General features: G+C 44.5%; 1 protein-coding gene across 1 annotated transcript in view; it reads left to right on the top strand.

Annotated features, from left to right (window-relative positions):
* Positions 1 to 13,379, top strand: part of LOC147731161 (dynein axonemal heavy chain 11-like) — a 1,538,124-nt gene that overhangs the window by 922,736 nt on the left and 602,009 nt on the right. The window contains exon 27 of the mRNA XM_086956147.1: positions 8,616 to 8,750. Within this exon, the coding sequence (XP_086812273.1) occupies positions 8,616 to 8,750 (135 nt within the window). The remainder of the gene's footprint in view (positions 1 to 8,615; positions 8,751 to 13,379) is intronic.

The raw sequence follows: 13,379 nt of genomic DNA, 5'->3' as shown, positions 1-13,379 counted from the left end.
TCTGGCATTACAACCGTCTTCAGCTAGGCTTGCTTAAATCCAGTGACAAAGTGAGCAAGGGACTCACGTCTGAGCATACCCTGCCAACTTATGGCGAACAAAGAGGTACAAAAGGGGGTGGTGATGGACGGAGCATCTGAACCAATCAAACACTCACACCCAGTCAACAAATCTGGGTTTAAACCATCACCGTTCTTTAGCCCACTCTGCCACCCCAGTTCAGACATGGCCATATGCAAATCAGTCTGACCCGGTGCCTCCTGGGAACAGTCCAGCCCGAACTGCCAAGACATGCCTACCCTGGACCGGAAGCAAGCTTCCTAGGACCGGTTTCTGGCATTACAGCCGTCTTCAGCCAGGCTTGCTTGAATACAGTGGCAAAGTGAGCAAGGGGCTCACGTCTGAGCATACCCAATTGTTGTTTTTGCTCTCCTCTAAATATGGCATGAGTGGTTTACACCTGTTTGGCATATTTGATTTACTTGTAAGTCCCTTGTAAAGTAGTATACATGCCATTTACCCAGGGCCTGTACTTTAAATGCTACTAGTGGGCCTGCAACAGTCATTGTGCCACCCACACACATAGCCTTTCAAACCTGTCTCAGGCCTGCCACTGCAGTGCCTGTTTGTGCAGTTTAATGCCACTTCACCTTGGCATTTAGGACTACTTGACAAGCCTTAAACTCTCCTTTTGTTATATATGTCTCCCCTAAGGTAGGCGATAAGTAACCTATGGGAAGGGTGCTATGTAAGTAAAAGGTAGGACATATACCTTTATTTTTTTATGCCTTGGAAGTGACAAACAGCATATTTTGTTTTCAACTACTGTGAGGCCTACTCCTCTCATAGGCCAGCATTGGGAATTTCTAAATACACTTTTAAGCTGTAATTCCTGATCCAAGAGGTACAACTTTTGCATTCTTCATATGTTTGAAATGGTAATGATAAATCCTCCTTACGGCTGAGGTTGAATTTAGCATTACTGTTTTAGAAATGCCACTTTTAGGAAGTGGACATTTCTCTGTACTTACTGCTCTTTGTGCCTGGCAGCCTGTCTCCAATACACATCTGGGCTGGGTGGCAGCTACACTTTGTTCATTCTGTCTAGACAGCCACAAACACAGGAAGGTGAGGCTCATCTTCATTCTGAACACTCATCTGCATTCATAGGTCTTTCTGGGCAGGGAGGAATGGGAGAGGCTGACACTTACACTTCAATAGAAAGTCCACACCCAAAGAACTGAGTACTCCCCCCACCATAGATATCCTGGCAGACAGGACTGAGTTGAAAGGGATCCTTGTGCACTTCATTTGAAGTCACCCTCTACATAAAGGGCACCTTTGGCTATAACCACTGTGTCTCCTGACCCCTTGAAAGCAGACACTTCCGTATCTTGAACTGCACCTCTGTCAGAAGGTGCTGTGCTGCTTAAAGGACTCAACTGGACTACTTTTCTGGAAGGACTGCTTTTCTGCTTGTTGCCCTGATGCCTGGTGCTCCGTGACTCTGGTGGAAGGAGAGTTGGGCTCTGCCTTCCCTCCAAGTGATCTCCAAGGGCTCGCTGGCTTGCCTCCTGTTTTCTGTGGTCTCAAGGACACAAAAGACATCCTACAATTCTGCTGGTACTGCTGGATTCTGCCTTCTTTAAATTCCTACCCTTTACTGAGGTTCCCCCTCCAAGTTCTGGGTCTCAGTAGTGGGTTCTGCAGCTGATTTCTGCAAAATATTAAGCATTGCATTGTCTGCGTAAGAAATTACGCCGCATCACCCTTCAATGCTGATGGAGAGGCTGTCTGACGACAGCGATTCCACAGCCTGCAAGGCTAGATGATAACAGTAGGTGTGGCTTGGCAACAACACATTACATTTACTTGAACGGAGCTCGATGACGACGCGGGACCCGTTTTGTGCATCTCGACAACGATGCAGTAGACTTTTGACATTGCCGAAAGCTATATGCAAGGTATTTCTTCGGCTGGACTTGTCTGAGTCCTGTAGCCGGCCTGCTATCAATCGCGGTCGGCTTGAACTTGGGATTTGCACCGGTCCATCGTGACCTCAAGTTACCTTTTGACTCCTAGTGACTTCTAAGCACTATTTTTGAATCACTCTTTAAAAATTCATATCTCGTCCTCTACTGATTAGGTTTTTTTCCGTTTTGGTCTCATTTTGCTCGGATAAATATTCTCTATTTTTTTAAACTTGTGTGGAGTTTTTTTGTGGTGTATTCATTGTGTTACCATGTGTGTGTTGCCTAAATACTTAACACATTGCCTTTGTGGATAGGCCTGAATGCTCTGTGCCAATCTACCAGAGGGTGAGCGCAGGTTACCTTACTGTGTATTAAGCTTACCCTGACTAGAGTCAGTAAGTTCTTGCCTGGCCTGGGTGAGTACCTCAGCCAAGCAGGAATCCATTTCTAACACACAGGGTGACCTAAATTCTCCCTCCTCTAGTCTAGCTTAGGTGATCTTTGTCTATTACATTGGACTTCTTATATATCCATGTTTCGTTTGGTAAGGTTTGCATTCTTCTAATTGATTTCCCCCTAGCTTTTAAGGGTTCTCCATTTTTCTATTTTGGATTGTTTTGTAAGGTGTGACAGTTTCAATCTCATTGATTAACCAGTTATTATGTCTCATTGAGGGTATGAATCAAGTTGTTAATTTGTGTGTATTTGGGGATTCCTTCACACATACAGCCTCTGAAAGGAAGCTAGATAAAAGAAACAGAAGTGAGGGTCACAAAACCACTTTAATGCTGGCTCACAATTTTGAAATATTTTAAAAGTTAAAATGCTTAGGCAGACCTTGTTTAATAACAAAACAGACAGGTATTAGATCCATTGAAAGGCATCATGAAGAACTGAATTTTAGGCTGGAAAAGAGCAGCATTTAAAAATAAGAATTGTATTTTAGGAATACATTCAGGACTTTTCTTTATTAAGGGTGCAAGTTAAGTATGTGTATTCATTTTAGAAGCTTCCTTGTCACATGCTTGGAAGATGTAGAGTTCTGATAAAGATGTTTACCATGTGATAAAGGGAAAAAGAAATTTAGAGGGTGAGGTGGCAGATCAACAATATGGTGTATTCAATGGTGTTGATCAGCAGGGCATAACACATACATTTGCCGCATGGAACTCGTCACATCAGTTTAATTCCCCAACAACTCTATTGTATACACTCAAACTCAGACACCTCATTTATGGAACATGGGGAGGCATCATTTATCTATGCTGGAATGACATCACTGGATTTCCCATTGTAAATTGTAAATTGATACTTGTATAGCGCCCTACTCACCCGCAAGGGTCTCAAGGCGCTTGTACGAATACCGCTGTAGAACCCATCCTGGCTTTCCCTGTGAGGCGTCCACTCCTGGGCACCCCCAAGGTGGAGGCCAGGCATCCTTAGCGTTGTGGGGGCCGTTGTGGAGATTAAGCAAGCTATTGCCCAGCGTTGCAGAGTGGGACTCCATGATTGGAAAAGGCTCTGAGGCAAGAATTATCAGGTCCGTGGAATTTTGAGCCCAAGACCCGCCGAGGCAGGGAATTGAACCCTGGTCCCAGGCTAGACCTTTGCATCAGGGTCTGCCGCTCTAACCATTGAGCCACACTTCTCCACTTCCATTATCATATGAACAGGAAGTGACATCACTGGTTCCTGTAAACTTGTCTTTAAAAGAAGAAGCCAAGCAAGAGGGCACATTTTCCATCATCCACACGAAGTGACATCACTGGAAGTCCCATTATCCATCTTCATAGGAATTGACATCACTAGGTTTCCCATCATCATCCATCTGCACAGGAAAAGACATCATGGTCTTCACTTCACTTAAAGGAGACTGCAGCATGGATGTATCGCTGGCACAGCAAAGGCTCTTCAGAGACACGCCCATCCACACCGCTGTTTCTTCTCCTAACCACATCCGCCCTCATCACTATTCCACAGCAACCTGTCACACCCTGAACCCCAGTCGCATCTCCCAGTGCAGCTGCAGTGTCTTGCTGCCCAACATTGCAGGAGCGTTCTCCTGTGCCATATTCCTTTTCACAAGTTCCTTCCAGCAGCCACCTCACTCCCAAATGCACCTCACTCATCTAACTAACTCAACACACAAGGCCACCCCCCCAATCCCCACTACACTGCGCTCTTCCCTGTCCTGCATGCTCCTGAACAGTAGCTCACTCACTAAACATGCTTTGCCGTCCAACCATACAGGTGTGCTCTCCTGCACCATCATCAATTTCTCATGCACCCTCCAGCACCACCTCACTCCCCCATGCACCTCGCACATCTAAATAACCCAACACACACAGCCACACCCATGACACACACTACACCCCAACATTCCCTGTCCTGAATTCTCGTCAAAAGTTGCTCACTCACTAAACACTCTTTACTGCCAACACTGCAGGTGTGTTCTCCTGCGATATCTTCCACTTCACATGCACCTTTCAGTACCCACCTCATTCCCCCACACACCTCAAACACACTCAACACATATCGCCACACACTCCTGACCCCCACTACACCACACCCTTCGCTGTCCAGCACACTTCTCACAGTCACTCACTCATTAAAAACACCTCCAAAATTTGGGATCTGCTATATCACCAGTGCTTATTGGCCTGGCAGCTGTTAGTGGGGCCTACCATCAATCAACTAATTTTTTAGGGCCAGAAACGACATAGAAGATGGGTGCAAAAGGAGAAAGCAGGGACCTACAATGGTGAGATAAAGTGTCTGGTAGTGGATTAAGGATGCCTGAGGCAAAATCAACACTATGCAGCCTCAGTATGTAGTATGCGGACATTTAATAGCGCTGACTGCAGGCTTCTGAGCAGACCTTTGGGCTCCAGCACTCAATCTTTTACAAATTAAGTACTGTACATGACAGCTCACCAAACTTGCTCTTCCTGACCAAAACCTGATTGATTCAATTTCTCCGCCCCTGTCATTGGCACAGCAATCCCCCCTCCCAGATTCAAGACCGCAAGGCAGCACAAAAAGACCTACAGTCACCATCATCTTCAAAGAATCCATTCTAGGACTCTTCGGAGAGCACCACCAGAAACATGGAACTCTTGACCTGCAAACTCTTCATCGCCAACAACTACACCCTTAGCACTACCCTCATCTACTATCCTTTGGACCATGTGCCAACTTCTGTAACACCATTGCGGTCTTAGTTGCTCCCCTGACCTTTAATTCTGACACCGTCATCCTCCTTGGATACCTCAATTACCACTTGTAGGACTTCACAGATCCCAACACGGCCAACTTCCTTGAGGACCTATCCAAACTCCGACTAACCCGGTGAGTGGAAGGCCAAACACATGCCATTGGAAACCTACTGGACCCCATCTCCGCCAGCTTTAGCAACATAACAGTAGACAAGAACACACTGATCACCTGATTCCCCAACATCCTCATTAACTTCAGCATAACCATTCCACACCACCTAAAACACACTATCACCAAATCTTCACAGCGGGACTGGATCTCGGAAGTATCCTGCTCATCTGAACTGGTACACCACTTGCCTTGACACAACTACAACCTCCCCAAATCCAACTCCAACTTTAACACCTGGATCTCTACCTGAGCAGATACCCTGGCTTCTCTCAAAGCCAACAAATCTATGAGAACCAGACTATAGCAAGATAGTACATTATAGAGTTCAGGCTCACCAAATGCCACTACAAGCAACTTGAACACAGATGGGTACAAAGTCAGAATGACTCCGAGAGCACCTACGACTCTGCATTCAGACACTACCATAATCAAATCCGAGCCACCAAATGCTCTGCGCTCACTGACAGTGTCGAAGCAGCACAAACAGCACCAAATAAATCTTTGCCATAGTGAAAGACCTCATCTCTCCAGCAGCAGGCTCCACCATAGTAACCCTCTCTCAGGACCTCCTCATACAGATGTCTCTATTTTTCAGCAGCAAGATCACCAGCATCTATGAAAACATTGACCCCCAAACAGATCCTTACACTCTCTCTACCAACAGGCAGAGTACCACCCTGACCACCTGGCCTACCATCATCACTCAAGAAACTGCAGCAACTATGCAGTCCATACACTCAGTATTCAGCATTCCGTCCATCAATTGTTCTTTTTGCATTTGTCACCCGAGTGGGGCAGGTATGCCCAGACATTGGTCCTGTTACCAAATTACCATGCTTGCCATGCCACTGGATTCAGGCTATCCTGGCTGATGGGGGGTGATACCCCAAAACCGGTTCTAGGATGCTTGTGTCCAGTACAGGTAGGACCTGGCCTGGTAGTTTAGGCTGGACTGCTCACATGAGGAGCAGGGTTAAGACTGGTTTTCAAATAGCTAGGTCCAAACTGGAATGGCGTGTGAGCAAAAAAAACAATGGATTGAGGCTCATGTCTCTGACTGGGGGGTGAGTGTTTAACATTGTTCAGCATTCCATTCATCAATTGTTCTTTTTGCATTTGTCACTCCGAGTGCGACAGGTATGCAGAGATTTAGGGCCCGTGCCCACCATGCCACTGGATTCAGGCTATCCTGGCTGATATGGGGTGATACCCCAAAACTGATCCTAGGATGCTAGTTTCTGGTCCAGGGAGGACCTGACCTGGCTGTTCTGGCTGGTTTGTTCCCATGGGGAGCCAGGGTCAAGGCTGGTTTGCATATGGCTGGGTCCAAACTAGAATGGCGTCAGCCAGACTCCTTCACTATGACCCCCTGCCCCCGCATACGCAGATCCAGATCTGGGAGTCATGCCTTCTCCTACCTCACTCCTAAAACCTGGAACAACCTGCTCTTGCTTATCAGAGCCTTCTTAAATACCTCAAGTAATAGAAGACCAGGCTCTTCACAGAGCCCCTACCATGGCTGCCTTTGGTACCCCTGGCCCTGGTCGGGTTCGAGCTCAGGGATCATGAAGTACCCAGAAGTAGGCTGTTGAGGGGCTCAGATTGGGACAAGTAGTCAACCCTGAGAACCCAATGAGTCACTGCTCTTTACCCTCAGTGTTCGCTGCTTCCTGTTTCCTGTTCAATTGTCCATTTAGAGAGGACCAGTGGTGAGCTCTCAGCAACAGGAGCACTTGGAGAGCATTTCCTTCGCTGAGTTCACCAAATCTGGAAGTGACTATAAGAACTCTGTTGTATTTTTCTAAGCTAGCAGCACGCGCTCCATAACCCTCCAAAGCATTCTGTTCCCAGAGTGTCTTGGGCCTTACCGACCAATAAATTGTATTAAAGACCGCATCATCCACTGCTCAAGTGTACAGATCCAGATACCTGGAAAATATAATTCAATTTGGGAACATGAAATTGTGAAAGAAGAGTTAAAAATTGGCACAGAGGAATTCATTACCAGCCACAAAGCAAAGAAATCTTATCAAATGAACTCGATATCAGCCATAACGCTTTGCAAAAATTGTTTTTTTTCGCTGTAATGGAAATCCCAGGTTAATAATTAATATCTTCTGTATCATAGCAACAGTAGAAAGCCTGAAAAGAGTACATTTTCCTTGCCATGTCATTTCATTGAAACATTCAAATCTAGCTTCACGTGGGTTATGAAATAAGTTTTGAAAGGAAGCTGATGATTAAGAAGAAATGCTGTGGGCATTTAATAAGTGGAAGAACTGTAAGATAATTAACTGGCATGCATAAAGATTCATGCTTTAGACCAAAATTTTAATTTTGCACATAAATGTTCCTGATGTCTGCAGTATTTAATCACCTAGCTGACAGGAGTAACTACTTTCATTTAACCTTGACTGAAGATCATGAATTCTAACAAGTTTAATTGGATACATCATTTAAGAGAATGAACAGAGCAAATTTTTCTCAATTCAGAGGGTCTGATTGACGTGCACCAGCAATAAGGTGTTGCACAATTAAATCTGATCTGTATGCCTGACCTGGGCAGCGAGTGCTCCAGTGACGTGACGCTCTTCGATCAGTGTGGCACCGAAGCTGCACCCGGGCTCTCCTTGTTTTGTAAAGGGCATTACCGTAAAAAAGCAAGACCTACCCGCGTATGCGTATCTTTATTTCACAGTAATCACATTAATATGCATGCCGTGTCTGAAATGGGCAGGCCAATTTCAAACAAATCTGAGGGGGGAGACAAGGAATGGTACACCCAACTAGTCATTTATCACATCACTTAGATAAAAGTAAAGATGTGATTATTAAATGTATTTTACATTCTGCACATTAAGACAGTAATAAACTTTAATGGAATGTAACAATGTGAACTGACAGTACGTCTTAAATCCTCATGTTTCAGACATTTTCCCTTTAATATTTATTTTTTTATGAAAGTGAGCTTTGCTTACCCTGTCGATCCCCTTCTTCCAAACCCCTGGAAGGATTATAAATGTTGATTTCTGAAATGCTGCTCGGAACGAACATGAAAGATTGCACCATCGGCTGTAAATGTGCTGCCATTTTGCTTCTGTAATTTCTGATTGAGAGACGTGGGAAAACAGTAGGGATTTCATGCTCAGCGCGCTATGTATTTTAACATTCAACCATAGGAAATAATACATCAGTAACATTTGTACGTTCTCTCATCCCCTTCAAAGCTGATTTGTGGCTTTTTTTTGTTTAAAGGAACTGGACACCAGCCTTGCTGCCTTAACGACGGCCTTCGAGAGAGCCACAGCTGAGAAAATCCGATGTCAGGAGGAAGTGAATAGAACTAACAAGACCATTGAACTGGCCAACCGATTAGTGAAGGGTCTGGAGGTGAGGGCTTGCAGGGCAGGCTAATGAAGCGGCATGCAGCAAGCGTGGCTTTGTTATCCGCCGCTGACCTGGCAATAACACAGGCACTTAGAAAAGAACCTGATGAGCTGAAAAAATTATGTCATTATCATGCATTTTCCTTAATAGAAACATGTTTTTGACCTTTACATTTTCTTACATTTCGCCACGCTTTGATATATATATACTGCGCGCGGGCTACCAATGAACGGCACAGAAAACGTCATTAAAATGCAAAAGTTACATCCTGGGTTTCAATAGTGTCTCATTATTGAAATCCAAGAGACTTTATGGATGACAATAAAACAATGCTAATGATGCCCGGTCGGCCATCATGTGTAACATCATTTGTCCTACTTGGGAGACTACTAAAATGGAGCCCTAATTATGCGCCCGACACTTGGCTGTGGCTGTAACATAAAAGAGAGGATGCATAATAGCCAAACCTGGTCGAGCCAAAGTAGTCCACAGTGTCTTTTAATGCAAGTGGATCAGGGATGTAAACTATAGGGGAGATTTTTCTATTGCCATTTATCCATTGTCAATTCTATCAATTTTCTATTCAAATGTATTCCGTGTTAACATTCACTGGGAGACTTTCTCTTCATGGTTCAGTGCCATTGTCGGTGGGGCCCACTTCTAACCAGGCTCTGATTGATTTTTGATTTGGTAGCCAAACATAAGGGGCGAGCAGAGGGACTAACCCACTGGTAATGAAGCTGATTCATCTGCCTGGGGAAAGCTTGTATTAATGTGAGATACTATTGTCCTCCTCCCCGTAGGCCGATTGCGGGTATTTTAAATGTAATTGAATGTAAGCCGTGGCTTTGTGCGGGAGGATGGGAGCACCCGACACTGGTTCTAAACATGAACTGATTCAGTCACAGCAGGGCAGATGAATGTAGGGTTTTCAAGTGAGCTTCAAATAATGTGTGCCCTTTGTGTTATATTCATTTGGTCGCAATGGTCAGGGCAGGACAGGTTGCAGTCATTTTGAGAGCACCTATAAAAGTGCTTTCTCATTGGCGCACATACAATCTCATTAAATCACATATGGCTCTTGAGGCGCAGTTGGCTGTCCAGTCAGAAGGATTTTTTTTAATTTGATAGCAGTACTCCTTGGCAGTGAACTATTTAACAGCATTGGAACACAAATTCAATATCTAAAGGCATGTTAAAGCACATTTAGATGTAACCTATGATACATTGAAGACAGTGTAGATTGTTGTTGTCAATGCAGTGAAAAAGTAACACCTGCAGGAATCTGTTTCATGGAAGTTTACACTTCAGATAGACACTTTCCTGTAGATAATGTTCCTGCAGCATATCCTCCTAGGAACAGGATCTTCTCCAATGTCCCAGAAATCCCAGGACAGCCGCCATCGAGGATATCCCCTGGAGTGGGTGCAGGTCCTTTGTCTCGCGTACACAAAGCCTTGTACTTTGATAAACATCAACCTCTTGCTTTCTTATTTTGCTGCTTTTGCTCTAGAGGGCCAGTTTGCTGCTTTTTTTATGTCTGTGCTGACTGTGTAAAACAATCAATCTTCTTTCTGAATCCCAAATTCCCAAACGCTTCTATGCAAAAGTGTCTGCCACTTGCTTATTAGAATATGATGTCTTACGACAATTTCTTTGATGGTACATAATGTCTGCACCTACGTTCTGAAACCCAGCTGAGTGCTGTACATTGTAAACATTCATACAGTTTTAATTTATAAGACCCGAGGACAATGAATCCATAAAGTAGAGCCACCCTTATATCATCACTTTGGCCATGTCAACAGGCAAGCCAAGCATATGACCTTCATTTTGGTGTATTCTTTAAGTGTGCACAGGAAAGAGGTCTATATGTCTAACATCAGGCAGCTAAGTTTGATTTATGAGATAATTAATTTATTGTGTGATGATTCACAGACTTTTTGAGATATAAAATAGTCCCCTATGCATTTTAATGCAAACACTCTAAAAGAGATGCGATGACACATCAATTAGGGGTGGGTGAAATGTTTAGTTCTGGCCACGAAATTGCCAGAATTTTGCAACTCTGCATTACTATTGTAATGCGGAGTTCGTGCCAAATTCTGCCAAGCGCCGCATGGCAGAATTTTGTCCTGCTAGACTTCAGAAATGCAAGTTGGTGATCACGAGCGAGATTTGATGCCCCCTAGTTTAATTTTCTAATGCGGGCAGTTGCGAATGGTCATGGTTAGAAGGCTGCTTCTCGAGTAGATTTGCTGCTGCTCAAGAAGATTTCCGACTTGAGCGTCAGCAAACTCAACTTCTATAGCTGCACACTCTTGTGCACCGCATGGTGCCATTTGTGCTGATTTTTCAGCACTGCTTGTGCTACTGGCGCTAAATTACAGGGTGACATGCATATTTTCCGTCCTTTGCTGGAAAACCATGGAATATCACAGAGTTTTTATGTAACCCCGCAGAACCCCGCAGAATTCTGCTGGGTGAAAGTTTGCGAGTTCCGCCCACCCCTAACTCCAATTAGCCAGTATCATGTGAAATACTATGCTGGGCCGAGCCAAAGTTCACTCAATGTACATTTTGAAGAGTTAGTAAAAATTGGTAACAACAGGTCTTGCAGACAACTGCACTGTCAAGTGAGAACTAAAAGTTAAAGTAAGCCCTGGAGAAGAGGTGCTTAGAAGCAGTAGGTGCCATCTTTTCTGTGTTCAGAGGCAAAGGAGGAGCCACTACCTCATTGATCTTGGGGGTTGTAGCACAAGAACCTGAAGTCTAGAGGTATGGTCTTCAAGCCCCTTTACCAGAGACAGCATGAGTTGGAGATTGACACTAATTAGGTTAAAGCCTGGACAAGTGCTATTTTAGTCTTTGTCATTTTTCTGCACAGCCTTCTGAAGGGGTCATTTAAAAGCATAGACTGGGAGAGACAAAATTGTCTACCCCAGGAAGATCCACAATTCTTGGCCCTGGGCAATGACTCACCGTTTGGAAACATCAGAAAGACTATTTTGAATTACTACCATCTGAGACTGTGAGCAATGCTTTTTTATTGTTTCTATTTACAGCATTTTTCGTGTAGCTTCTTGAGTTTGAAAAACACACGAATGGATAAAATACACTAAGAGTCAGATTATTAAATCCTGGAATTCCCAGTTTGAAGTGTAACAGACCTACAGGTTGAGACGAAGACTTACTGGGGGAACCAGACCTGGAATTAGGGATTCTCTAGTAAATCCGAATGTCTCAAGGGTGGCTTCAGGCTTCCATTTCTTTTCCCCATTAACACCCTGATAGTGGCCAGTACCCTCAGTATCGAAAAACTCCAGGTGGCAGAGATAATGTGGCTGGCATTGGCACCTCATATTGAGACCTTAACAACCTTAAGTTTAAATAAAGGCGGGAGAAGAGACATTCATTCATTATGATTGAATTACCATGACCTGTGCTCACTGATGAGTTTTGCATTCTACAAAACCCACATTCCTTGTTGTTAGACTTGGCTTTTACAGCTGGTTTATCCCCAGTTTGTTTGCTTCGAGCCCTTCTGTTTCTAACCTGTTTCTATTGATGTTATGACTCTGGGCACTTTAACACTGCTGATCAGTGCCAAAGTGCATATGCTCTCACTATAAATTGTATGTATGGATTGGTGTTTCCATACTTGGCCGATTTTATTTACTAGTCAGTCCCTAGTACAGTGCACTGTGTGTACCCAGGGTCTGTAAATCAAATGCTGCTAGTGGGCATGCAGCACTGGACTTTGGTGTTTGCTGTTTGCTGTGTCCCCTGCTTGAGGAAAATCTCCAAGTGCTCGAAACTGAGCTTGCCTCCTGTTTTGAAGTCTCAGGGACACAACGACTTTACCACTAGCTCCCCTGAACTTCCTTGCTGGGAGTTCCGACCTGCTAAGAGGTGCCTGCTGTTGTTTTGGACCTATGGAGGCTGTTTGCTTAGAGAAGCACGATGCATCTGCACTTGTTTCCGACGCATCGCCAATGAAATCGTCACAGTGCCTGACCCCAGCTCGAGAAATTGCCGCACAGTGCATGGAGTGCACCAATTTCCGAAGTCCAAGATCACCGCACCAATTCCAAAGAAAGGCCTGCTGTGCGGTTGCAAGAACCCAAGCATCGTCACGGATTGTCGCATCACGGCGGAAAGTCTGTCACATCGTTGGGGGATGCAGTAAGAAACCAACACATCACCTCCCCACGCAGTGAGAAACCAACGCATCACCTCCTCTCTGGTGTGAAACCGATGCATCACCTCCCCTGCAAAGCAGTAAGGAACCGATCCATCACCTTCCCTGAGTGTCAGGAACTGACGCATCACCTTCCCTGTGACCCTTTTTGTTTGTGTGTGCGACACATCCGATGTACTTTGGGTTAGAAGTGTTGCATCTGTAATTTGCTTTGAACCAAACTATTTCTACCATTTGAAAGTCATATTTTTATCACTGTATTGTAGAGTTTTGTTGTTACGTCTTGTTTGGTTTAGATAAAGATTACTTATTTTTCTTAACTGCTGTGGTGTCCGTTCGTAGTGTATTTACTGTATTACTGTATGTGTTTACAAACGCTTTATACACTGCCTCTGAAAAAAGGCTGTCTGTTTGTCCCAAGCTACCAAGGG

This window comes from Lissotriton vulgaris, chromosome 2_1 (assembly GCF_964263255.1).
Source record: "Lissotriton vulgaris chromosome 2_1, aLisVul1.2, whole genome shotgun sequence".
Taxonomy (NCBI): Eukaryota; Metazoa; Chordata; class Amphibia; order Caudata; family Salamandridae; genus Lissotriton; species Lissotriton vulgaris.
This window is presented reverse-complemented; position numbering and strand designations above follow the sequence as displayed.